The sequence below is a fragment of the Falco rusticolus genome, chromosome Z (assembly GCF_015220075.1).
Source record: "Falco rusticolus isolate bFalRus1 chromosome Z, bFalRus1.pri, whole genome shotgun sequence".
Lineage (NCBI taxonomy): Eukaryota > Metazoa > Chordata > Aves > Falconiformes > Falconidae > Falco > Falco rusticolus.
In genome coordinates, this window is record NC_051210.1 from 19,033,907 (window position 1) to 19,060,409 (window position 26,503).

At 36.9% G+C, this 26,503-nt stretch overlaps 1 protein-coding gene across 1 annotated transcript in view; it reads right to left on the bottom strand.

Moving 5' to 3' along the window:
- Nucleotides 1-26,503, bottom strand: part of DTWD2 (DTW domain containing 2) — a 98,810-nt gene that overhangs the window by 34,582 nt on the left and 37,725 nt on the right. The window contains exons 3-4 of the mRNA XM_037374149.1: nt 23,916-24,010; nt 3,946-4,135 (exon numbers count right to left, since the gene is read on the bottom strand). Coding sequence (XP_037230046.1) covers nt 3,946-4,135; nt 23,916-24,010 — 285 coding nt within the window. The remainder of the gene's footprint in view (nt 1-3,945; nt 4,136-23,915; nt 24,011-26,503) is intronic.

The window sequence follows — 26,503 nt, forward strand, 5'->3', positions numbered from 1 at the left end:
TCAGGTGACATTCTAGTTACATCAGTGCGACCAAATTAATTTATTTGTAATACAGAAGATTTAGTAAGAAGAAAACTTATTCTGAAGTATTATTCATTTTCTGCACCTTGTTTACCCAACACTATGCTTGGCAGGTTAAAACAAATCTTTTAGTTCTACACATAATACAGATTCTTTTTATGCCCCTACATTTACATTACAAATATATAAAATTTCATTCTTTGGAACAGTGCAGTTTTGAGCTTAAAAGAACTGTTGAACTATTGGACAAAACTGGATCAACTGTCTCTCTTTTAATCTTTTATTACTTGATGAATTCTGCTGGTTTATGCATGACTGACTATCATCTTTACACCCATTTAAAGAAAAGCATGGTTCACAGGAAAAATGAAACTATAACACAAACAAAATTCCAGCATGAAGTTGTTTAAAGCAGGTATCTGGAAAATACTTTATTTCCAGTATCTTTCCCAGATGGAAATAGGACTTCACCCCATGTTACTTAATTCTCTTGATTATTCTCAACAGGTACCAGTTGTAATCAACCACTGTTTCACTAGCTCATTAGCTCCTGATTTATTTCTCTCAGCAATAATATGCAAGAGTGAAGCAGAGAGATCTAAGTAATAAGAAATAAAGTGAAATGAGCCAAGTATTACTACCAAAAAATCCAGGCACCATAGCAAAATGATATAGAGGAAGGTGACATGAACTTCCAACAAAGTTGAATTACACACAACAGAAATAAGTAACTTAAGGCAGTTTTAAAATGACTGGACAAAAAGACCAGTGCAATAGAAAATGTGCAATACACTTCTGTTTGTTCCAGCTTTTGCAGAAACTACCTGTCTTACATGACCCACTGAGAGGAAGTTTTGTCAGCAGCAAGTATGTAAGAGAAGGGAAGCAAAACAGAAGGCCATCTAGATTAGCTAAACTACTCCTCAAGTTAGCTTCCAAGAAAGGTACACTAATCACAGTACAAGTCAATAGAAAAGGGCTGTTGTGGAACAGTGGGGTGGAGTTTATCTGCAGCCATTGGATCTTATCTTTGTAGATCTCGGCTGGAAAAAAAAAACAAAACACAAAAAAAACCCTAAACCAAACCAAACCAAACAAAAAAAAAAAAAAAGAGAGAGAAAAAAAACTACCACCAAAAACCCCAAGCCACAAAAAGACAGGAACAATTACATAATTAGTGGTTTTGGATAATAAAGGTAAAACTATTTTTGCAAGTTTTAAAAGGAACAGACAAGAATGACAACCAATTTTCCTCATCTATCTACCCCTCCCTCCAAGTGACTAGATTTAAAAAAGCATTTTCTCCTGCTTTTCCTACCTCAGGAATACACTCTGCAATTGAGAATTGCCAGTTTACAGAATTCATGATTTTTCACTTTTGCTGCAGATTTGGTAGAGCACAACTAAAGAGATTATGAATGGCAACACTTTCTCACTTAAAGGCATGTCATGTATCCACCATCAGGTGTCTCAGCATATGACAAATGTTCTGCAGAATTTGCAATGGACTGCATTGAAATAAATTCCATAAAATCTATTCATAAAGTTGCAGTTAAATTGAAATACATCCCATAAGTGCATAGATGTAAATTCCATCTGTTTCACCATCTTCCTCTGAAGGCCAAAATAATCTGACTAAAACCTAGAATCTACTCTTCCTTTTCATTTACACCAATATAACCTAATTGCTATACTATAGTAAAAGACTAAAAGCAACTCCCAGATTTGATATAAAACATATTTCAATCCCTAAGGCAAATTACTTATAAGCCATACTGTAGCTTTTTTTCTGCATTAGCAGCATGTTGACTAACAGCACTCCATTTAGGCTATTCTAACATAACAGTCATAAGGCTTTCATTTTTAAGTTTACAAATTGCCACCTCCTCTCCCCTCCTGAAGAGACAGTCAACTTTTCACTAATCGAAAGGTGAACCGACAATAAAGAGAATTTTTCTCAGTAGTAAAGCTGTTGGTATTAATACTTCTTTCTACAAAATACTTTCCATAATGCCCCTGAAGGAAAATGGAAGCTTTGTCAACAAATCACATCTGGACAAATCCTAGTCTTATGGAAATACCTAAGAAGTAGAAACAAAAGCCTTGTTTATACTGCCCAGTGGACACTACTTTTTATACATATTGAAAATCTTCCAAGACACATTACTATACCAATATAGGGGTAAAAATATCTAACGGGCATCATGCCATCTACAAGAACCCAAGCGATCAGGACAAAATTCTGCCCCATTTTGATCTGTAGCAAAACCGCTCCTACATGTTATTTTGGACAGTCAAATCAAGCTAGCCAATGGAAACAAATACTTCAGAGTACTTGGGTATTTTGGAATTCACACCAAAAGCTTGCAGTTCCCAGAAGTTTCAAAGAAGCATAATACATGAGGAACTGCAAACTAGTTACAAACCAGAACAAAGACTGGAGTTAAGACAGTTATTTACACAAGAGCTGTGTTCATTGCATTTGATAGGTTCAAGGAGGTGTACATCTTTTCCTTCAAAACAGCCAGAGGCCCTTCACCCCTCCAGGAGCTGTGTGCTCTGCCACACTCCAGCTCCCTACCAATATGACCACAGGAGAACTAGTCAGGAGCAAAATCAAGAATCTCGTTGTAAGAACCAACACAAAAGGAAACCAAAAGCAATGGCAGCACTAAACTTTAGACAGCAAATTGACTTCCAAACAAATTTAAATTTATGACATTAACTTTTTCATGTTTTTCCATGCTCCACTGACAACCATATGACAAAAATACAAAAACAAAAGGTTACATTTCCTTTCACAGATTTATAAAGAATCCAACCAATAACATTTTCCAGCTTCTGGATTTACAAGTTGATTATGAATGACGCACAGTGCAGATACAAAACTTCAGTGTGTGAAATTAGAGGCTTTTCTAGCAAATCTGTACTTTGGGCATTTAACTCTGACACACCATTGTAGTACAAAAAGAAATGCCACCTGGTGTGTTTATATAACATAAATATAAATGAGTTCAATCTAGTAACAGCAGAAAAACACTCAGTAACAACAGCAGCTAAGTCACATAAGATCAAGTTTTACCTTCAAAACTCTTATGTCAAAGCCACACTCAATTATCCACTAAAAAATTCCTTGAAAAGTAGCATCATACCACTCACAATGCAGCAACGGGAACCTACGTCCCCTAATGTCATTATCATTGTACTACAATCTAGGGTATTTTCACTAGGGCAGTGACAGCTGTAGTAATTGTATAACTACCGCTCACTTAAGCTTTATTAGCAGTTCAGGTGGGTGGGTGTTGATGTTGCTAAGGAAAACAAAACAAAATAAAGCAACCAGAAAATCCAACAAAACCCCCAAACCACATGTAGCCAGTATTTGTTCTGCTTAAATTCTAAGGAACAATTGTCAGAAGTCAGACAGTTTTTAGTACGGTGGAAAACAAATCAATATGCAGGAAAGAGTGTGACATATTCATAAAAGGTTGCAAAATTCCACTTTCAGCTTTTCTACTACCATAACACAAAATAGTTAGGCAGGGGCCGGGGCCGGGGCCGGGGGGAGGGGAATGCTTACTCCATTGTACATGTTGTAACACCTTAGGTAACAAGCAAAAATCTTCTACACAAACCAGTTTTCAGTTTTGAAAAATGATTCACTAAGAATTTAGATGCCTTAACTCCAAACAAATAAAAACACGTTTCAGGTGACACAGTGAAAACCCCAAGTATTTACGGTCAGTTTGTAACAATCTTACAGGTTGTTTTATTAAATTGTTCCAGTTTTCCTAATATGTTCAGCTGGTTACAGCTAAGGAGGAAGTTTTCCACAATTTTCATCCTTACAAAACCACTCCAATCTGGCCAGTCAGACAGCAAGCACCTATTAGACAAAATTCTATTTTACGTACTCTAACTTACCTGCTTGGGAAGCCGGAATAGAGAATTTTTATAAAATATATCTTTAGCCTGACTCCATGTTCCATCAATGATGATCATAACAGATGGACTAGAAGACATCACTGCAACTTCTTCCAAATTGGTTGCTTCAGCTCCAGGATACAGAATTAGAGTATTGGGATTTCTGCACACAGTTGCTAATTCAGGATACCTTCAATGCACAGACACACAAAATAACAGTAATTATTTAAAATTTTCATGACAGATACATACTTCCAGATATTCCCAGTTACTAACTCCCACTCATCTCCAAATTTTACTCAAGTTTCAAGAAAAGTCAATCACTCAGCTACCACTTTCTCCTTTAAACATCTCAGAAATTGTTGGTTCTCCCTCAGGTCAAAAGCAGAGAAGATAAAATCACCCAAAAATCAATCAATGAAAGCTCAATAAAGCAATATATCAGGAATATTTTCTGATGCTTTAATCATTAAGTCTTTAATGTCTATTAAAATCTAAGGTGTTTTGAATTGTTTACCGAAATTTAATGTATGTATTCTAGCAAAATTTATTCAAGCACATGGCACAAAAAAATACTACAATCATCCCATTTTGAACCTTATATATAAAGAGCATCAGCAATTCACAGTCCACATCTACAGGACATTCTTGAAAATTTACCTATTTAATTTTTTTTTCTTAATTACTACTTTAGAGTTACAGTCCTCAAACTCCCAAACTGTACATTCCCTTCTTCCTTCCTGTTGGCTTCTACATTTGGCAATGGTACCAGAGGAGTAACTACTGTCTATTAAGTGTTCACTCCATATACATGGAAATTCTGAAGATTTTTTAGGACACCAGTGTAAGTTTATAAAAATGTATGAAAGGCATTGCCATTGAAAGCCTCAAAAAACACCTAGTCAAGTACGCTGCTAAGGGAAAATCTGAGAAACACTGGCCTTGTAACGAAGACTGCATTACTTTAATCAATTTCAGCAGTATCATCATGTAGTCTTCAGAACTGCCTCAATCAGAAAGCAGGAAGAAATGCAAAACAAGGGCTGGCTGATGAAGTATGTCACAAAGAGTAAGAAATGAATTTTGCATATTACCTCACAGGTTATAAAGAGTAACTGATGTAGGAGGAGGAGAAGAGCAGTATGTAGTTGAAATAGCACGTGACTATGCTCTGAAGTGGAAAGGGAAGCCAGTACAGCTTACCAAAGAAAATAAGATGTATCAGAACAAGGTTAAAAATAGCCAGCACACAAAGTGGGCTCTCCATACTACTATCAAGAACCCCTAGGTGCAGGAGCATGGACACAGACACAGGCAGGATGTAGATACGGAAGTTCACACAGAGGAATTCCTAACGCCATTGTGACCCCACAGCTTTTATGCCCCAGGAGCTGGGCTCCTGCACCAGTCCTCCAAAAATCAAGCAAGAATGTCTTTCTCATAAAGGGGTGGGTGGGAGGAAGGCTAGGGAAGAAAGCAATGGTTAAGAACAGCATTTGAGTTGATATAGGCTAGTTGTACTTCAAATCTGTGCACCCCATTATCACTCTCTGGGGACTTATGTGAAAACACAATTTTACCAGTGTTTAGGTTCAGGCAGAATTGCAGTGCCTAAGACATTGAGATCCTGAGTTTAAGACTCTTACAAAACCATATGGGAATTATATGAAATGAAAGAGAAATTGAATTCAGTGTATCAAAACCAATAAGCCCAAAGGTAGTATTCCAATTTTTTACCATCCTCACCTCCCATCCCCAGGCAAACAGTTCAGACTGATTCAACACTATGTTGTTCATTACTGTCAACATTATTTAATAACAAAATAAATAAATAAATCTTTCTTTCCAAAATGAACAGTAAAAAGAGTAAACAGAGACAGGAAATTTCTAAGATTTCTGTTGCAAACAGAAGCATGGCAACTTCTCTGCCCACTATTTTTTCAAACCTATTTACATTACGGTAATTTGGTATCACTTTAATTTAACCAAGAATCATGCTACACAAATCAGAAGCAAGGGGGTATCTCATTACAGGCTGCCTAGCATTCAAGATTAAAATCCAGAAAATCTGTCGTAATTTTCAGATGCTCATGTTGAGAACCCAGTTCCTTGAAGAACAAAGCATCCTAATTCTGGGATAGCAGAGCTTCCAAATTGTTAACATCTCTTTGATGATTAAAAATAAATAACAAATTCTTAAAACTAATCCAAAATCATAATGATTATGAAGAACTACAAGTTCATATTATGAACACTACAGCTGAAGCCTTAGTCTTTGAAATACTAATCCATTGAAAACCACTGTTTTTAATATATACTCAACCAAGATTTCCAGTCATTTCCGTTTACAACAGTTTATATGCAAAAGCAAAGGCAGGGTGGTGGTTCAAACAATTTTTGTAAACTTGTCCAACAAATTTAACATAGGATTACGCATACACTGCCATAAGAACTCATAACACTTTACAAACCAGTAGCTGTTGCCACTATCTTCAGTTTACTACCCACACACTTAATCCTAGAGTGCCACTGAGCCCATGCAGAGAGCTATTTAGTATTCTTTCCTTTCATAGGAACAGGTTCTCAGGAATATATGCTGTGCAACCCCTTGTATGCTATGGTACGCACCAACAGTCACAGTCCATGTTAGTAACTTTTATTAAAACATGTGTCTGGCATTCATAAAACGCGCTTGTTCTTCCTTCCTTAGAACAGCACAGGAAGAAAGCTAAACATAAACACCAATGAATGGTTTAGGAAAGGATACAGTTTGTATAAAACAAGTCAAAAAGAATTTTTGTATGTATTTCTATACAGATACATCCTGTTAATTCCACTGCAGGTTTTGTATCTGCTGAGGTTTAAGGCTTTGTTTCCTGTTAAGTGTGTTGCTCATACATAAGGCATTTAGACTTCTTTACTCACATACCACTACCATTAAGAATTCGTCCCTCAAAACAGTTTTTATGTACATCCTTCAGCTGCACTTAATTAGATCTGTGAAAGAAATGAAGTCTTAGTAAAAGACTGAATTTGTATCTGCTTAATAAAAATAAATCTGTTAACTGAAAAATGTGATAAGGCATTCACAAGGCAAGTACCTATCAACAGCATCACCTTTCACAGCCTCTTAGCAAGAATACGCTTCTGATTTGTTTGCTTTGGGTAAACACTGTAATACAGAGTATTTAACCACACACTACTTCTGAAATACTGCTAAAAGGCAGGATTTTCTCTACAAGAGTCAGATGTTTTAAAAGGAAACTTGTAAGAAAAAATCGTGAAAATTTACCTATTTCATTATAATGCTGCAATAGAGCTGTTGCTTGCTGAGCTCTTTTGAAAATCAGATCCACGTGCTGTGGTACATCTTTTTTTTTTTTCCATATAAGCTTTCACTTACATGCTTAAGCTTACTACAGCATAGAAGTAAAAGGACTAGGAATTAGATCTCATCTTCACACAGCTGTACTTCTAAAAGTTACTGCATATAATCCCACTATAAAAACACATTAAAACAATGTTTTAATACAAATAATTTATTCCATTGTTTAAGTACAAGAGTGATTTGAGACAAATTGTATGGCTTATTAAAAATAGAGGAGAAATTTCATTAAGGCTGATGTTTGTATTCATGAAGACTCATGAAATATTAAAGCTGAAACTCCTCAGAGCCACAGCACAAGCTGCTCTCCCCAGAGCCTCAGTCCTGTGCTACCCAGGAAAACATATTTTTGCTTTTTATCCCTGCCTAAATTTCACCTGTGAAACAAGGGTGGAGTCAAACTCAGTACCAGGTCAGTTAGCAGTCCAGACTGCCTTGTTTAGAATGACTAGACAGAAATTCCAGTCCACACATTAGATCACCGCACTGGGAGGTAAATAAGCAACTTTGTACCAAGACATACCACTGATTGCAAGTCCTCCAAATTGCTAAAAGCGGAGAGGGGAATTCACCAAGTCTCACCAGGCTTGCAGCCACACTTCTGTGACCAGTGTATCCTTTGGGGTGGCTTTTGTTTGCTTGTTTCTTTTAAATTCAAGCTGCTTTTATTTAAATTTAGGAATACAATTCTGTAGTCCAGCTGGACTGGTACACACGGGGAAATTTGACCCAACAGAAACACAGAGGTAAGTTAGGAGCAGAAGGCTGAGTTACGATAAGCACAAGAACAAGCTAGAAGCAAAAGCATGAGCAGTCACACCAGAATAAGCTAGCCCAAGCTACCAAAGGAAGAGATGATTAACGATGATAGAATTCCACACAGCAGCTGCCCACAGTCACAAATGTGGGCTTCTTGATTTTCCTGGCATCTTGTGACATACGGTACTACACAGTTTCACAGCATTTGTGACTTCAAATATGGTAAAATACAACAACCTGTCAGCAAGACATGTAGCTTTGGCGACGCAGAATGAGGGGGGATGCTTTTGCTGGGGGCAGCAGTTTCTGTAGACAAGATAGCTGGACTGCACGCCCCAGAACACAGCTGTGTTTATGAAGTGTTTCTGCAAATGAGTTTGCCTGCTAGTTTATGTCAACCTGGATTCAGGAACAATTCAGTGAAAGAAGTTCCTCCTCCAAATGTATTTCCTCTCACCAGGGTTCAGAACATCTTTGAAACCTCATCCTCATCTGCAAACGCCTGAATGTGACTGTGGCCCAAACGCAGCAGACATGTCAAAGACAATGTCAAGGCTAAGCATGGCAAAGGCACACAGCAGTAAGCCCAAGAGGCTGAACTGGGAGGGCAACGAGAGGGTGAACAGCACTGTGGTTGCTAGTTAGCGTTGGAGATTACTTTAAATTATATCTTACGCCACATCACCATCCTAGATATTTACACACTGCTTTTTTAGAAGCCTTCCTTAGTGTGAAGCATGACTAACTTCAGAGAATTAATGGGGCCTTTAATTTTACCTTCTATTTCAACCAGAAAAGATACACTGATGGCAGACTCTTTGAAGCCACCAAATTTCAAGAGAAGGCTGAGAAGCTGAATTTCTAAACAAGCGCTTTTCTTCCTGCAGATCAGAGGCTGCCTTTTAAAGAATTCACAACTCTGTATCAGGGCAAAAAAGGAAGATAACATTGGTACATATGAAAAAAATTGTCTTAGCACAGTCTGTCCCTCCTCAGCCTTTCTCAAAGAAGCTGCAAAAAAAATGGTATAAACTCCTACCTGAGTGACAATGAGAATTTACCCCTTAATTTAGGTACTCTACTTTAGTGTATTCCCACACTTAGTCAGCTTTAGAATTACTTTGTTCTGCATACTACTTCACAGACAACTTTTCTCGTTAAAGAAGTGGACCAGGTAAAGAATTTCAAATACAAAATTGTTCTCTGTTAATTTCATAGCCATGAAGACAATCAATTAAACAAATATTTCATTTATTTTATGTCACATGTATTCATGCACTCTTAATAGCAGTTATCAAAAGTTTCCTGAAGATTTGTTATGATTAGTACTTCAAAGCCATAGATCTGTCCTTAATTGTCATCAGCAGGGGCAGGGGGAAGGGAAGGAAGAATACAGCTTAACTTTGTGTTTCGTAAATATTACACCTGTGGCAGTTTGTAACAGTTTTTAGTTGATGTTACCTGAAAATGCCTGACAATGAACATGGCTTGGCTGCCTGTAAGGCAAGATTTAGGTTTGTGCATAAGTGTGTAAGTAAAGTAAGTATTAAGCAATATAATTATAAAAATGTGAATCAGGTGATAGAAGTGACACTTGGTGGGAACTAAAAGGACTTTAAATTCCTATGTGTTGGACATTAATAGGAAAAGAGCTTGCTTGAAAAATACACTTCGGTAAAAAGAGCTGTTACTTTCTCTGAAGCCAGCAAGGCAGAGCAAGATCTATCATTTTCTCTGTGGGTCTCTAAGTAATAACTAAGGCGGAAAAGAATAAAGTAGAGGCATATGAAGGATCAGATGGCTCTGAATTTTCTAACAGTTTCTATGTTGCTAAAAACTAGCAGAGACTCTCCAACAAGCTTTCCAAACAAAGACAACAGAATTTTAAAAACAATAGTTGTGCACAGAATTGGTGGACAATACTAACACTAAGTATGAAAGGAATTGAAATGAAAGGAAAATAAATGAAAGAAAAAATAATTTTCTACAGACAAAAGAAGTACAAATCAAGGGGACAAAACATAAAGGATGAAAAAGAAATACAATAAGAACTTTTGCCAAATCCTGAACACTTCACTGACGTTATAAACCATCTGAAATATAAGAGATATAAACCAACATGAATATAGATACAACAGAAACTCATAAAGATATTAAGGATGGTTATAAAAGTACAGCACAAATTTAAGTGAGTACCATGAAAAGTAGATTAAAAATAAGGACATTAACTAAAACCAGAGAGGGGGAAAAAAACCATGAACCACAACACTGGTCTTCAATCCAGAGGGAAAACTGGTAATAAACAAAAATAGGAATAAGTATTCAAAATTCAAAAATGCAAAAATTGAATTTCACAGTTGACCTTTTCAACAGAATAACATGGGCAACACAACAAGTGTCAAAAATAAGTCAGCCCTTACATTAGAAAATAGGCCACCTCAAAAACAGTGCCTTTTCTTACGAGGGCCGGGGGTGGGGAAAGCAAAAGCTCAAATGTATAGGTGTGAACCAGCTGGAGAAGGTCTACTGACAAGAACAGAAAGAAGGATAAAAGTCTTGACAGAGAAACTGAATAAACTAAGGTTGTAACTTTCAGAGAAAAGAAGGCAAAAAACCCCACTAGTTAATAGTCTCCAAGACCACAACAGGAAGACAGAAGACAAGAAAAGAAATAACTGTAGCAATAAAGATTCAAACTAAACACAGACCAAACCTCACAAGCTTTCTAATGGTAGTAAGTAAAGTTCACATGTTAAAGCAGACCCACTGAGAATTCCGCACTCTCCTGTACATGGTATTAATACCATGGCTACGTGTGACTGATCTCACTTTCTTAAGGGAGTAACAGTGGCGTCTTGAGAATCTTTCTATCCCTACTTCTCCAACTATGCTGCTATATATACACATGTAATGTGTATCAAATGCCATGTATTTGTCTTTAGTTGTTCTTAAACGTAATGATTTCAGGTAATAAAAATATGCTGAAGGAATATCCTATATACAGACATCATGATGTTTCCAGTTCACATGAACTTAGTAACACATGATTTTCTTATGGACATTAATTCCTAGTGCTGTACCTGCTGCATATATTACTAGCTTTGAGTTTTCATTAGCAGTTTGTGGACTTTAGAAAATGCTGAAATTCCCAACAAAACTCAATTTGCATAATTTACAGTCACAGTATTCCAATTCAATCCAAGTAAAATTTTACTGCAAGAATTCAAAATAAGATCAAATCTGAAGATAAGCACTTTTTCTTTCCATAAATAAATCAGTATAATTTTTCTTATCTGTTACCCATGATGCGATTTAAAAGCCATGTTTTAAGGTGCAACTATGGTCTTGAACTCTGTAAGAGAAACACGTGCAATATTTGCTTCTCATACAAACCACTGTTCAGACTTAGTTTTGGTATGCATCAGGCACTGCAAGACTGTGTAATCCATTTAGTCCAACACAATCTCCGCTAAGCAGAGCTATTCACATCTTTCATTTGTGCCTGAATTGTATCCAACCACTTTGTCATAGCAGATTTATACATCCTCATGATTGTACTTGAGACAAGTAGTATTTCATTATTTCTGGGATGCATGCTCTTGAGATGTGCAATTTAAACACTATCTTATCTCATTATAATCCAGTCTTTGTATCATAAACATTTTTATTTCGTATCTATACTCAGTTTCTCTCAAACTACATGGTTTTAATTCAACAGGGATCTATTAAAGTTTGCCAGTGCAAAAGACAAGTGTTCAAATTCTTTAAATCTAACATTACCATTTAATAGCAAACAGTATTAGTATTACAGAACAGATGTTATTATCAGTGGAAAACCATGAGGCTAATGGGAACTTCTCAGGTTTTCTCACCATTTTTACTATTTCACCTTGGTCCTAGGTAGGTGCCTTTGCCTCACTCAGGACTCCCACACTTGGAAGACTGTAGGAATACTGATCCCCATAATTCCCATAAGGTAACAAGATGAATAAAAATAAAGACAACAACACCCTATCATGTCTGCATTCAGAAATAGTCCCTCAGGATCAGGACTGAGGCTTAAGAGTTACCCAGAAAGACAGAAAACAATGTTTTCATATTAGATGCCCTTACTTTTTTGTAGATAAATGACATTTAGCCTCTAATACAAGCAGGGTGGGGGGGGGGGGTGGTGGGGTGTGGAGGGGGTGGTGTCTTCCCTTTTAAACAAATCAATGTGTAAACAAAATACCTATGGTCAAAAGATCAAATAGTGAGAAATATTTTTAAGGTTTGGAAACCTGTAATTTTACAACTAAATGTTTTACAATTTACTAGGGGAGATGGTCATAAATACATCTTTTAAATAACCCTTTTTACTCTATGAAAACCTATATATAAAATACATTGTTAGCAAAAACTCTGGTAAGTTCCCCAATTAAAAACCATCATTACCAGTGCCTCCAAATAACATCAGCTTTTATGGCATAAACATGTAAATAAAACAGAGGTGAATTTGTCTGTACTGGGACCCTAGTATGTGATACCAAGTTTCTTATTACTGTCACAAACAGAGTTAGCCTGCAACATCTAATAAACTAGAATAAAAAGGAATAATGGCTAATAATGAGTTGGTTTTACTGTGTCTTCTGTTATTCCAATTTCAATTTACTACTTCTTTCTTATGTACTGTGCTTAAATTAAAACAAAAATAGAACATATGCTAGTAATAAAAGGAAAAACATTTGCTGTCTGTTCTATTAGAGGACTAACAGTTTTTTCTAGAAAAATGTTTTTCAGCCAATCTCAACATTTAAAAATGTGACTCTTCTAACTAATATGCCAACAGTCATATTGGGTAACACAGGCAGATTAGTTTTGAAAATTAATGCAATGGCAGCCAAAGGCACAGTCTTGTCAAGAAATGAAAAGCAGAGCCATTATCTTGGCAAGTTTTGCTTTTTTAGTGGACCTCAATATCAGTTTCCTCAAATATTTAATGACTTCCTTGACGAAGACACCTTGCAACCACCCCCCACCAAAAAAAAATTCTTTAAACCACAAAAAAACAACCCAAACAGATTCTTATGCACTAAAACACAGGTCTCCACATTCAACTGAAGGACACTTCCTTTATACTGCATTCAGTAACCCTTCCTATTTAATGCTCATACAACGTAGAACTTAACAAAACATTTTATGGCTTATCTAGCACCACCGAAAACAGTAAGACCACCAATACACAGTTTTCTTATGAAGAAAATTAATATTCTTTCAACAGAAGAGCAGCAGCCATCATTTGGTTAAGTTATACCCAGCTTCTTTAAGCAATTAACTGCAGAGAAACCTAGACAGTAGTATCTAGCAATACCTGGAAGACATAATCATAGACTACACCACTTCTCCTCTACAGAACAAGTACACTGAGACCAAGAAGTCTCCTCTCCCAAGCAGCATGTAGGACTCATACAGAAAGACAGCCAGAGAAACTATAGTAATTCCAACAGACTTCTATACACCTTTTACTGCACCTTAAGATGCCTTTTACAATGAAGAATTCTTGAAGTGTCACCACCAGAGATGAAAAAATTTTCCACTCCTCCTAGTAGAGAAAAAATTATCCAAACATACCCTAAGCCCAAGCAGGAGCGAGGGAGGGGAAGTAATTTCTAAAGCTACAATCCTAGAATAGTACAAAAAGTCATACCTTAATTCTAGCTCAAGGTATTAACAAGAAAACAATGCAGAGAAATGTACAGAGAAAAGACTCCAAAAAAAACCTTCTAAATACAGCAAAACTACCTAAGAAAATTAGAATCTGAAGCCCAGGAAATAAAGCACATATTTGAAATGGCACCAGCAATTACTGTATCTAGAAATGCCACATCCCTTTAACATAAATGACATCCATTACTTTTCTCTAAAAAAGTTGCACATTTCACTTCCAGAAAGTAATGAAACCTTTTTTCATCGGCAACTGTGTTTCTCACTGTAACTTCTGTAAGTAGTCAAAACAAATGATTTCCAAATGAAACAAAGAGAATAAATTAGTAATACAAGATAATTTTTTTTCTCACTCGATGTGAAAAAAGAAAAAAACCTCCAGTGCAAATTTTGACACTAATTCAAAAAGCTGTTGCTGAGATAGGCCCAGAGGCATTATCCTGCCAAGGCAAATCCAGACCACTGCATTGTTCTTACACAGCTGGTGAATCATGGACACTGGTCCCTACATTGACTTGCGCATTTCTTTCCCCGCATGAAGCAACAGTACACATCTGAAAACAAAAAGCCCGTAATATCAAATCTTTCTCTTCTACTACTGTGAAGCATAATCTTTAAGAACAGAAACATTAGCAGAAGGATAATAGAATCATTTAGGTTGGAAAAGACCTTTAAGATCACCAAGTTCAACCATCAACCTAACAGTTCATCACTAAACCACATCCCTAAGTACCATATCTACACATCTTTTAAATACCTCCAGGGATGGTGACTCTACCAGCTCCCTGGGCAGCCTGTTCTGATGCTTGACCACCCTTTCAGTGATGAAATTTTTCCCAACATCCAATCTAAACCTCCCCTGGTACAACTTGAGGCCATTTCCTCTTGTCCTGTTGCTTGTTACTTGGGAGAAGAGACTGACATCCACCTCGCTGCAACTTTCTTTCAGGTAGTTGTAGAGAGTGATAAGGTCTTGCTTTATATATAACATGCTGTGTTGGGTTCGTGTGGCAAGGTTTCAGTAGAAGAGGGAGCTACAGATGTGTTCCCTGTGGAAACACCCTGAAGGGAGCTGCTGCCCATGGAGAGGACCCACACTGGAGCAGGGGACAAAAGTGAGGGGAAACGAGTGGCAGAAGCTGCTACAGAATGACTGCAAAGCTGAAGGCTGCAATATTAAAAAAAGCCCAACAAACCAAATACCAAACCCTACCCAGAGAAAATATTATCCAAATAATATTAAGGATTCTGAAATTTGATATGGTAAAGTACAGTTTCAGATGTAAATAAGCACACGTTCAGTTAGTCAGCATTAATTGCTTTTATAGACAGAACCAACAAAATGTGTGAAAGGTTGATCTCTGGTTGCATCTACTCGTTGATTGAGATAAGGAGTAAAAATGCACAAATGTAGTTTAATGAACATACCGACAGTCAAGTACACAACACAAAAAAACTTACAAGAAAGTTACCTAAATAAAGAACCATATCTTGTAAATAGTTTTATATTATTTGGTAAGTGGTAATGCTCAATTAGTTGGTATTTGATACAGTAAGAATATTTTTATTTGTGTACAAGCACTAAAAAAGTGCCATACCTACAGTATGTAGTTAACACAGCTTTATACAATTAACAAAAGTTGGATTTTATTCCTTCAAAACTGGTTGAAGTTACAAATTTTCCCAAGGGCCCCAATTAATTTCTGATCTAAACTACTGAACTGTAGCAAAGCTGGCAAACATACCGTACAGAATGTAGTGGAGATTTGTGTAGCTTGATTTCAAAGAGCAATACAAATGAACTTGTAACTGCATCCTCAGTGTTCTAATAACAAGGTGGTGGATATAGAGGTATTTGCATCTGGTTTCCTGTTAGTGATCATTCATTAGACTATATAATTTTACCACAATGCCCAGAATGAGCAAACTACAGAAGTGTAAATATTTGCAAAGAGGAAAGGTTTGAGAATAAGATTACCTTTACAGGGGGAGGGGGGAAAAGCAAAACCACCCCTCCCAAGCTATCACGAAGTATAAAATGAAACTTAAAAAGAAACAGTGACAAGTCTGTTTATGTAACTATGATATCTAATTAACAAATTTTTGACATGTTAGACTTCAGATACAGTTGCTATCTCTGTTCAGTATATGCCAGAAATTCCTGTTTAGTGGACAAACATTATTATAGCTACCATGTAATATAGCCTGGTTTTGCTTTGCCAGCCCTGGTTATATAACTTTATGTCAAGAGGGAAAGAGTCATTTAAAACTTATGGTGGCTGAGGACACTGTTGTATAGGTCGCTAACGAAACAAACCTGGACTCCATATAACGGCAGTAAATAAAGGTTCAGTGATCAGTCAGCTGTAACTCTAGGGTCGACTATTGTTTGAGACCCCTTAGAAGACACTGAGATACCTGTAAGGAGCAGGTACAACACTTAATTAACATAGTACCACCTACTGAATGAATAAGAATGACTTTTCCAAGAAACATAATGCATAAATGTGTGTGGACTACATAATTCTGTTTGAATGAAACATACAGCATGCACATTAGGTGGAGCGATCCCCTGTGCACGCAGCTCTGCAATGAAGGAATGCCCGCTTCTTAATGCTACATGGGTGTTAAGGAGTTTTCTTATTTCAAATTTCAGTGACATTATTATTCAAAAAATGTTGCCTGCAGGAAGTTTATTAGTAGCCTAAAAAGAACATGAATCCAGTCAGTTATATTTTATTCATGAATACAAGACTATAGGTGTTTTCCTAATATTTCCATAGTGAACAGCAAACCTACTGCTCAAAAATTGTACTGCAACTGTTAGATAGTCCTACGAATGATGCTAGGAAAAGACATTAGCACACCCTTCCCCATGCCCTCCATTCCCCTTTTTTGAACTATCATGTCTTTATAAAGAGAATCTTAATAGACATCCTTCAAATGTAAACGTTACTGCAGTTTCAGAAAACCATACTGCCCACTATATGCCCAACTATATAAACTACACCTTAACTCTGTATTCAGCAAAGAATAATTACCTAGACAAACTGAGACAACAGATGCCCTACTACCCCTCTGTCCTCCCACACACCTTTTCATTTTTTAATTGCCCTTGCTTACTCTATCATATGTACTAATAACAAAATTCCATTTTCATTACAGGGCTTGAAATTTAGATCATGTAAAGCACATTTATTGTTGAATATATTTCACTTGACAGACTTTTGGGTTTGATCTTCCTTTCAAGTGTGACCAAATGGGCATCTTGGTTACGCTTTATCACCTTAATCATTGTTACCATGCAAACTTTGTAATCCACTAGGAGTTCAGTAAGCTTTCTTTCCTGGAGTATTCTCAGTGCAAACATAACACACTAGACACAGGCTCTGCTAAAAGGGGTTGCATACGTTTAAACTTACTGCTGGCAATGCAGAAGTCAGAACTTCGGAATCTAGATGAAACATTTCATGCATGAGTCAGCCCTCTCTTATAGTGTTTTTAACAAAAAGTTCAGTGAAGTATTGTTCAATCATCATCGTTTGAATACAATTCATTATTAAAAAGTTCTATGTAAAAGCACAAATTTAGCTGGTGGAGTAGAAGGAGGAAGAAAAGGATAGACACTCAGTGTTCCCATGCCAACATGAACATGACCAAATTTGATTCAGGCTATGTCTGTTCCTGCATCTGTAAGCACACACTAATGTGCTTAGAAAGCGTCAAACGTGTGATATACTAAAAATACTACCTAATACATTAGCATAAAAAATACATACCTAGTGCTACAACTGCTTATGCAAGCTGCAGGTACAAATTCTAATGCATAAATTTGCATTATTCAAGCACTGAAGACCCTCACTTTCTTAGACCAGAGATAGTTCACATTTAAGGAATTGTAAAAAAAAAAAAAACAAAGTATCCAGTCCCTATCAAGTAATTAACAAACCTGATAACAGATTAAGTAAAGGAATAAGAAACCTATAAGAATAATGGAAAGCACTGACTTCAAGTATTTTCAGTATATCAGGAGCCTGACTTAGGATTCTGCATCTATGGCAAATTAGTCTCTGTTTTTTCTGTCGAAAAAGCTCAGTTAACTCTACAAGTGTTTCCAGGACAATCAATCAATCCAACCAGACTCATGGAACAAATTCAAGCAACAATCAAAGAGAAACAGGCATCTTTGACTAACAGGAGGAAAAAGCACACATTTCAAGACTGAGAGGGATGACAGGACCCCAGGCAAAAGAAACCTGTGAAAATGACACACTTATTTTTAGTCTGGCAACAAAAGACAGTATCCCGACTTGTGAAACAATCAGGACAAAGCAGTCCAATAAGGTGAGAAAACAGTTATTCAGCACAATTTTGGATGGACCTTCATGGGAAAAGACTGTTCTGTCTATCAAGGCCAAAGAAAAGCATGCTATAATATTTGAAACAGATGAAAGTCAAGCCAAGAATTTTAAGTTAATCTTAACAGTCACCAGAATGTATCAGAGAATTAGAACCTCTCCTTCTATTCCAAAAGAGCACAGATCTGCAAGTTTTTACCATCTGGACAAGCTATGACCACATGCCTGTAGATATCAGTAAAAACCAAATGCAGAGAAAAGAACTAGGTCTCTATGAAACCAATACACAAAATTAAACAGAGAAGAACAGCATTCTGAAGCCAAAATTATGACAGAGGAACAGAAACTAAACAGTACAAGAATATCGAAAGTGTCGAAAATAACCTGAGATTAAAAAGAAGTTTTGGAAGGTAGGTAATAGAGAGGATGAGACTAGGCCAAGAGAAGCCAAGAAGATAAAGTGTCACTAGATGAAATATTTAAGCTAGAAGAAAGCAAGAGATGAGAAAAGTATCTTCTTTTGCCAGTGCAGAGCAGAATGAAGGAAAACCAACAAGGCAAGGACAAAAACCACACTACTATGTCCTATCAACATTATCCTAGAAAAACCATAAGTATTGAGGAAAGACAGCAGAAGAGCTGGAGGAAGAACTGCATGTATCCACAATTTAAGTCTTGATGGTGGCAGTGGAGGTTGCAAAATGTGCTGGGTTAACTTCAATGAAAATTTATAATTTCTTAGCTACAGAGACAGCAGAACTGAAGAAGGAAAGAATAAGGTGAGCAGAGAAAGTAAGGTCTGTCATGGGCATGAAGGCCAGTCGTACCAGCGCAGAACAGGAAGCAGCCCTGGGGCTGGTAATCTCAGCAATCAAAAACTGGAAACCATCTGACGACTGAGTAAGAGCAGAAAGGGTGAAGCTGCTCGAAAATACTCAGAGGGATGTGGGAGTATGTATAAATCTAAGAGAATATTACATTTGAAGAATTATATATAATAAGCGGAAGCTCTGAACCAGACATACAGATTTAATATCGATAGGTTTTGTTCACGAACTATGAAGCAGAAGTTATCCTAACTAATGATAAAGAATTTGAGATACTATCAACTAAGGAAGACCTAGAAGTCTTTAAGTCAAACATAAAGGGCTTGGATAGATGGTAGCTAATGGAAACAGTAAGGGATTTGTAAAATAATCAGATGAAATAATAAGAGGGGAAAAATTAGGAAATGCTATCTGGATTTGAGCTGCCATAAGACTTAGGCAAAGAATGGAAAACAGACAAAGGACATCTGTAATTTCTAACATGTTAATGTACTAAAGAAGGCAGGGGAAAAGAGAAAGGAAATTATGCACATTTGAATGCTGAGAGGCAGAAAAGGAGCAATATGAACGGCACAAGCTGTCAGTACAAAAAATACTAAAAAAAAGACATGAAGCAAAGAGCAACTACAATCATGAGAAAAGCAGTGTTTCTGAGTGAGAGAGGAACAAAATAAAACAGATACAATGGCAAAAAATATGCACGTAAACATTTCCTACCATTTCTAATGAAGGCAATTAAGTTACAGACATTACAATTACTACATACAGTTAAAAAATCCATTTGTTACATGAATACAGAATAAAAATATTCTGAGGCATCAATATAAAAAACCTTTTGCATTTTCCTTCCTAGAAAGTTCAAAATTCTAAGGTAAAGGCTGTTAGAAAAGTCTTTAAGTGAAATTTATTGGTGAAATATATTTTGTCAAAGTTATAATCATTTGATATACTCCTGTGTTTTGCCATATCAACACCACAAAAACAACAGCCTTGTAACAAAAATTAATAGAAATAACTGAAACTACTGCCAATTTAGAAATTAACTAGAGTCCTACCACACTGTTGAGGTAGGACTGGCTAATCCTTACTATCAATTTGTCAGCGTCCACTACACTATACACGGTCACTTCACAAAGTAAAAAATGAAAACTCCTGTTACCATGGCATCAGCCTGACCTCATGCAAGTAAAGAAGTTTGCTTTGCACAGAAGTTTTGAAAATTTCAGTACAAGAGATTTGGGCTCTTTGCTTGTTTATGCTGCCCTTCTGGCCAGTGTCTAAAAGGTGCCTATATTTAACAGGCTCAGCATCTCTACTAATAAAGTATGTAAAATACAAAGAAATATTTGACACTTTTACATAAAATATAATCTCCACTTTGGCAATGATGCTAACCCTACCCTCCCACACTCCTGCCTGCTATACTACAATACTGGATTCACTGTAAAACTATTGAAAGAATTCAACAGAAAATAATAACAACTTACAGAAGTGCTGTTTTTATAATAGCACCATTCAGCAAGTACTCATGACAAACTGTTCACTTTTAGCTTAATCATTTTAGCACATCAAAGATTAACCCTAATATCTGACAATAACATAATCAATACAAAAAAGGTCAGAAGTTAATGTCTTTGAGTACCTGGGGGGGAAACATACAGATAACCACAGAACTGGTCTTTTAATTCAGGAATGCCATCTGATGACTCAATTCACTGTGCAAATAGTATACACTTCCAGTAGAATATGTGCCAGACTGCACCAAGAATGGACAAGACTGGATGAGCACTTAATCAGGTTACCATCACTGTTTCAATTATATATTGTAGACATAAGCTTCAAAAAGCTTTATTAGCTATTTTCTTCTGGAAAGACTTTGAAAAGTTGGTTCTTTAGCTTTTCTGCAATATAGGTCAATCAAGAATAACGTATACATCATCTACATAATTTGTGTATTAGTTTTCAGCCACAAGAAAAGGTGACTCAAGAAGGTGGAAGGGGGGAAGGGGGGAAGGGGAGAAGTGTTTTATGTTTACTTTTCCACATAAACACAAGCTAAAAAAAGTCCTGAGTTTCAGTCTTACTGTCATAAACATCAGAGACCTAAATGTTAAGCTTTCAAATCATCCCAATTACTCTTTAGTATACAATTCTATCTGGAGTTCCTTATGAAATCCCTCTGTGCTCCTCATTAATCTTCAATGCTGATTAAAAAGCATAGGAAAATGCAATTCTGTAATGCTAGGATGAATGAGGAAGAATAACCTACATACACTTGGGTAACAATCTTCCCTTCCCCTTCAAGACAGGGCTACTGAAGAGGTACCCAGCTGAGATGGTATGTTGGCTCTCACCTGAAAGCAAACCTCTTCTGACAGCCACAGATTAACAACTGTCAGTTTTCTGGTTGGTATGCCACTGCTCACTGCTAGAGCTGTTGTGATGGAGACTTTAAAAAAAAAATTAGCTCCTGTGTAATGGCTTAATTTTCACTCAGATCCACAATGACAATTATGACAATTATTTATGGTCCCAAAGGCTACCTTTTCAGAGTTGTTGCGAAGAGCTCCTGGATTCTCAGACAATACAAATATGCCCACTACCATTCTATTCTGATAATTTACAAACGTATGGGTAACCATCAAGGGCATCACTTTCCCAGGTTTGCTGCACGGTAGGGCTCCTATATGTATGCAGAAGAAGAACGTGTGCACCACGCTACCCTTCCATCTACAGGCACTATTCACATGGACGATGAATGCAAGCACAGATTATAGTTACACTGTTCCTATTCCCTTTCAATCCATGCCCTTCTGGTGGAAGCTGCAAAGAAAAATATCACACAGCTTCAGAAAAGGCAAAGGTATGGCCTTAATGTGCTTCAAAACAATGCTGCTTATAAAATGTATCAGCAAGTACTCTTTAATGACTTTTTATTCTTTAAAGTAACAAAGTTAGAAGTCTCCCCCAAGCTTGGGGCAAGGTTGATTAAGTTGCTTGTACAGGGGCAAGGTTGATTAAGTTGCTTGTACAGCAGCCAACATATCGCTTACGGACAGTGTAGCTTTTAAGAAAACCAGAATAAACCAAGCCCTGTTTAGTTTAATATGCCATAAAACATGAGCTGAACCACTGCAATTTATGAGGATTTAGAATTCCCATTAACAGAGATTTTCACTCTAAGAGACCGGCTGGGACCAGTGCAGCTCTCCCCATTCACAGTAAACAATGAGATGTTTCTCCCCCCTCTGCAGCTGCCTGTTCCTAGAATACATCACAACAGGGAAGGAACTTAAGTCATTCCAGGAATTAATGTGAGTTCTCTGAACACATCTACCCAGCTTATGGCCTGAAAGGATGCTAGAAGTCCAAAACAACACTGATAGATAACCAGCTAGTCAGAGTACTAGCCGAGTACTAGGTACAAATAAGGAATATGGATTAAAACACTGGCAGAATGCATCTATAGCTAAGAAAAAAAGAATGTAGAAATAACAGGTTACAAAGCTGGAAAATAACTTTTCTCCCCTTTTCATCCTTCCTCCCCCAAGGAAGGTAGGAAAGGACTCTATGACTAAGCAATCCCAATTTCTGCAGCCTCACTTACACCCACAATACAAAGCAGGCATACTGCAGGTACTTCAAAGTGGAGCTATGATTGTTACCTAATTACTTTTAGCCCTGCATCCAGGTAGGTCAGATCACCAAAATTCATATTAACCTAAGGAAAATTTTCATTTCTTTCACCACCTCCAGTATGTTTTATGGTAAAAGATCTTCATAGGAAACACATAATTATGAATCTGTTTAAACTATTCTGAGGTTGAAATGTTCCACAACTGGTTTTGACCTAAGGAGGACCCTTTAGGTTAGAGAATTATCTCTTGGTTCAAACTTGAAGAAACTTTAACACTGTAATAATAACTTTAAAAAAATTATACAGAGTTTTACTAGAAGCAGACTGTATTGATAGTGTTCCACCCTGTGAACATTAGTATGAAAAGTTGCTTCATTCTCAGGTTTAATGGGAAGACAATTTCCCTATAGCCTGGAACTTCTTAGGTAATTATTCTAGTTATTATCATAGAAGACTAACAGAAAAGCAATGTATTTCTAATATGCTGTAGTTACTATACAGGCAGCACAAAGGTGTGGGAGCACCATTATGAATCACCTTCTGACATTTTTGTTCATTGAACTCTACAAAAAGTTTTCTCCAAAGACTAAACTCAATTTTAGAATTAATTTCTTTCAGCAGTATTCATTATTTTTATTTGCTTTTACTGAAAATTTACGTAGCAAAATTTCATTGGCATTTGTACCAAGAACTGGTTTCTAGGACTTCGCTTCACCTAATTGAGATTAAATACATTCCATGGGAGACCAATATTGTCCAAGGTCTCAGAATAATAAAAAAATAATTTTAAAAGTTCTGAAAGCTATACTTTCTCATAACTATTTTTAAGAGAAAGAGGAAAGTATTTGAAAAAATACATTCCCTAAGAATTTTTCACTACCAAACTCCCTTTTCAAACACAATCTTCCACACCCAAGTAAAAACTGCTATTTATATTTCAGTAACACGAAATGGTTTGTCAGACAAAGCAAATATGAAAAGAACCATAGAGAATAGCAAGACAAACCCAATACCAGGCAAGAACAGAAATGCGAAAAGCTAGGAGTTGCAGAATAACCACCTGAGCTTTCCAAGAACACAAAACTGAAACAGTAAAAGCTACAACCTAGAGGAAGACATATCAAGTGTTTCTGACAATTATACATAGTTTATCTTCGCTGGAAATCAGAAGCTTATATCAAAAGCAAATGTGCACACTTGAAATAAAAATTAATAACACTGTTGGCTATTAATAAAGACACTGAAAAAAAAAACTCCGTAACTTACAGAGGACCAGAAAATACATAGGCAATCCCACTCACCTGTCTTCACTAAAACGTCGACCAACCAAAATTTTACATTTGTCTGGAGGGAGACAAGCTGCTAGCAAAGGTACCGTCCTTAACACCCGACTTTCCTGTAAAAAAAAAAGTTACTTTTGAATAAAATCAGGGAGGGTTTCTATGGATTGTTAACATTTCCATTTACTTCCAAGTTCTTTTGGCTACAGAGACAGAAAAAATCCTACCAGGTAAGAGAAGAAAAAGATCTACAAGAAAAAATACCCTGTTTTGATGCATTCAAATAGTTTTGTTTTGATTGACATATTGAACTTAGTCTTAATTAATCTACGATCATCAGTATAAATTTGAACTAGGCTATCAGTATCAAAAACAACAATGAAACTTTGCAGAATAACAAACAGTAGGCAAAAAACAGCATTAATATTCATGTAATATGTCGGGGAGCTCATGTCTCTATATCGGAAAAAGAGAGGAGGGCCTGATGTCCACAAACAGACGTTAAAAATAAAAGCACTAGGTGTATCAGGACAGTGTGAAATACAAACATCTCCACTCTTCTGTCACTTCACAGTAACTAGGACAATGGCACCAACACCTTCACGAGCACGCCTTCTTGTGCCATTCAGGCTGTGTTGATCAGGCATCCGCCCCCATCTTTGCGGCACAGATGAGGAATGTCCCACCAATGGGTGGGAAGCAGGGACTTTTCAGATTTTGAAGAGCATTAAAGAGAGCTGTGTTGAAGCAGGGCTTCAGAACACAGAGGAAATGGGAAATACTGCCAGCTAAAGCAAACTATCTACTTAGCAAACAGTAAATTGCTTCTGTCCTTTATTTAATACAGCTGGGAACACACTCGGTTTTGTCTAGACAAGAAGTATTGTGAAGTGAGCTTGAACATTTAGGATGTAAATTTTTGTTTTCCCATCAAGGAAGAGGAAGCATAAGTTTAATGAAGACAGCAAGTCAACACCAAAACCTGAAAGTTTCAGTTTGTTTCTCAAGCACAAGAGGAACAAAGGAAGGTTATTAGCTAAACCTAGCAAAAGGCAAGACACTAGAAGTCAGGTGAGGATTACAAAAGCCCTACACCCAGCAAGAAATTAGCTCCGTGTCATCTTTTGACTTACAAGCTGTGTATCAACAATTCAGTATTTGTGAACATGCGAGGCCTTGATTAGCACTCTCAGTTCTCTCTGAGTGGCTGCTACCTTCCACAAGCATCAACGTGCAGCTGCCTGAAGCGCTCACATTATCTTGTTACCAAACTTTACTACTTTTATCACTGTTACCTAAAACCTTTATTAATTTTGCTCTGTCTGATCCATATCTACTGGTCTTCTATAAATAAAACACCATGGTGTTGAAGGAGTAAGTTGTCCTGCTATACCCACCACCACTTTGCACAGCAGCAGTAGCATGATGGCTCTGAGGGACAGACGAAGATCAAAGTTCCTGGGGAGTGAAGTGCTAGCAAGGCAAGGGAGAAATATCCTTCAAACTACCATTGATTTCTTTGATCTCAGCAAAGCACAATAAGCCATCAACAGTGGTACAGTATTACTTGTCTTTATTTCATTGTAATTAAGTAACACTCCAATTCACTAGTCAGAAGACACCCTTCTTCATAAGAACAGAAATGGCAATAAAGGAACTGGAAAAAAAATCAATTATTTGTCTCTGATAAGCAAAACCAAGAGTTATCACCAGCCAAAGGGAAGTCATTCAACTGTTGACTTTTCATTAATTCATTCATTCAACACTGTCATTCGCTCATATCATTCATATCAACAGATACATTCAACACTGTCGTATCATTACTTCAGAATTACCTTTCATATCAAATAAATACATTCTCTAACCAACAGGGAAAACGGAATTTCCAGTGTGTCCTGGTTTTGGCTGGGATAGATTTAATTTTCTTCTTGGTGGCTAGTGCAGTGCTCTGTGTTGGATTTGGTGTAGGAACTGTGTTGATAACATGCTGGTGTTTTCGGTTGTTGCTGGGTAGTATTTGCATTATGAGGGGACACAGCCAGGACAGCTGACCCAGACTAGCCAAAGAGATATTCCACACCACGGGATATCATGCTTGATATATAAACTGGGTGGGGTTGGCCAGGACTGGTCAATCGTTGCTTAGGGACTGGCTGGGCACCGGTCAGAGCGTGATGAGCAATCATATCGTGTGTCACTGGTTTTCTTTTCTCCCTTCCCTTTGGATTTCATTCCTCTTCCCTTCTCCCTCCTCTTCATAGTAATTGTTATTGTTACTATTTATATTGCTCTTTAATTTTATTTCAATTATTACATTGTTCTTATCTCAACCCTTGAGTTATACATTCCTTTCTGATTCTCCTTCCCACCCCCACAGGCCGGGGGAGGGAGTGAGTGACTGCATGGCTGGGATTAATTACCAGCCAGGGTTAAACCACGACACAATCTAAAAACCAATCCATGTTTACAGGAAGATAAAACACAAAACTCAAAGCTGAAAGGAATTGTTTGAGAACAGAAGCTTAAGAACAGCTAAATCAAACTAACATTAAAAAGGGTTTCATTTGTTTATAATTTTCTTCATTAAAAAACATTTGTATTTAATTAGA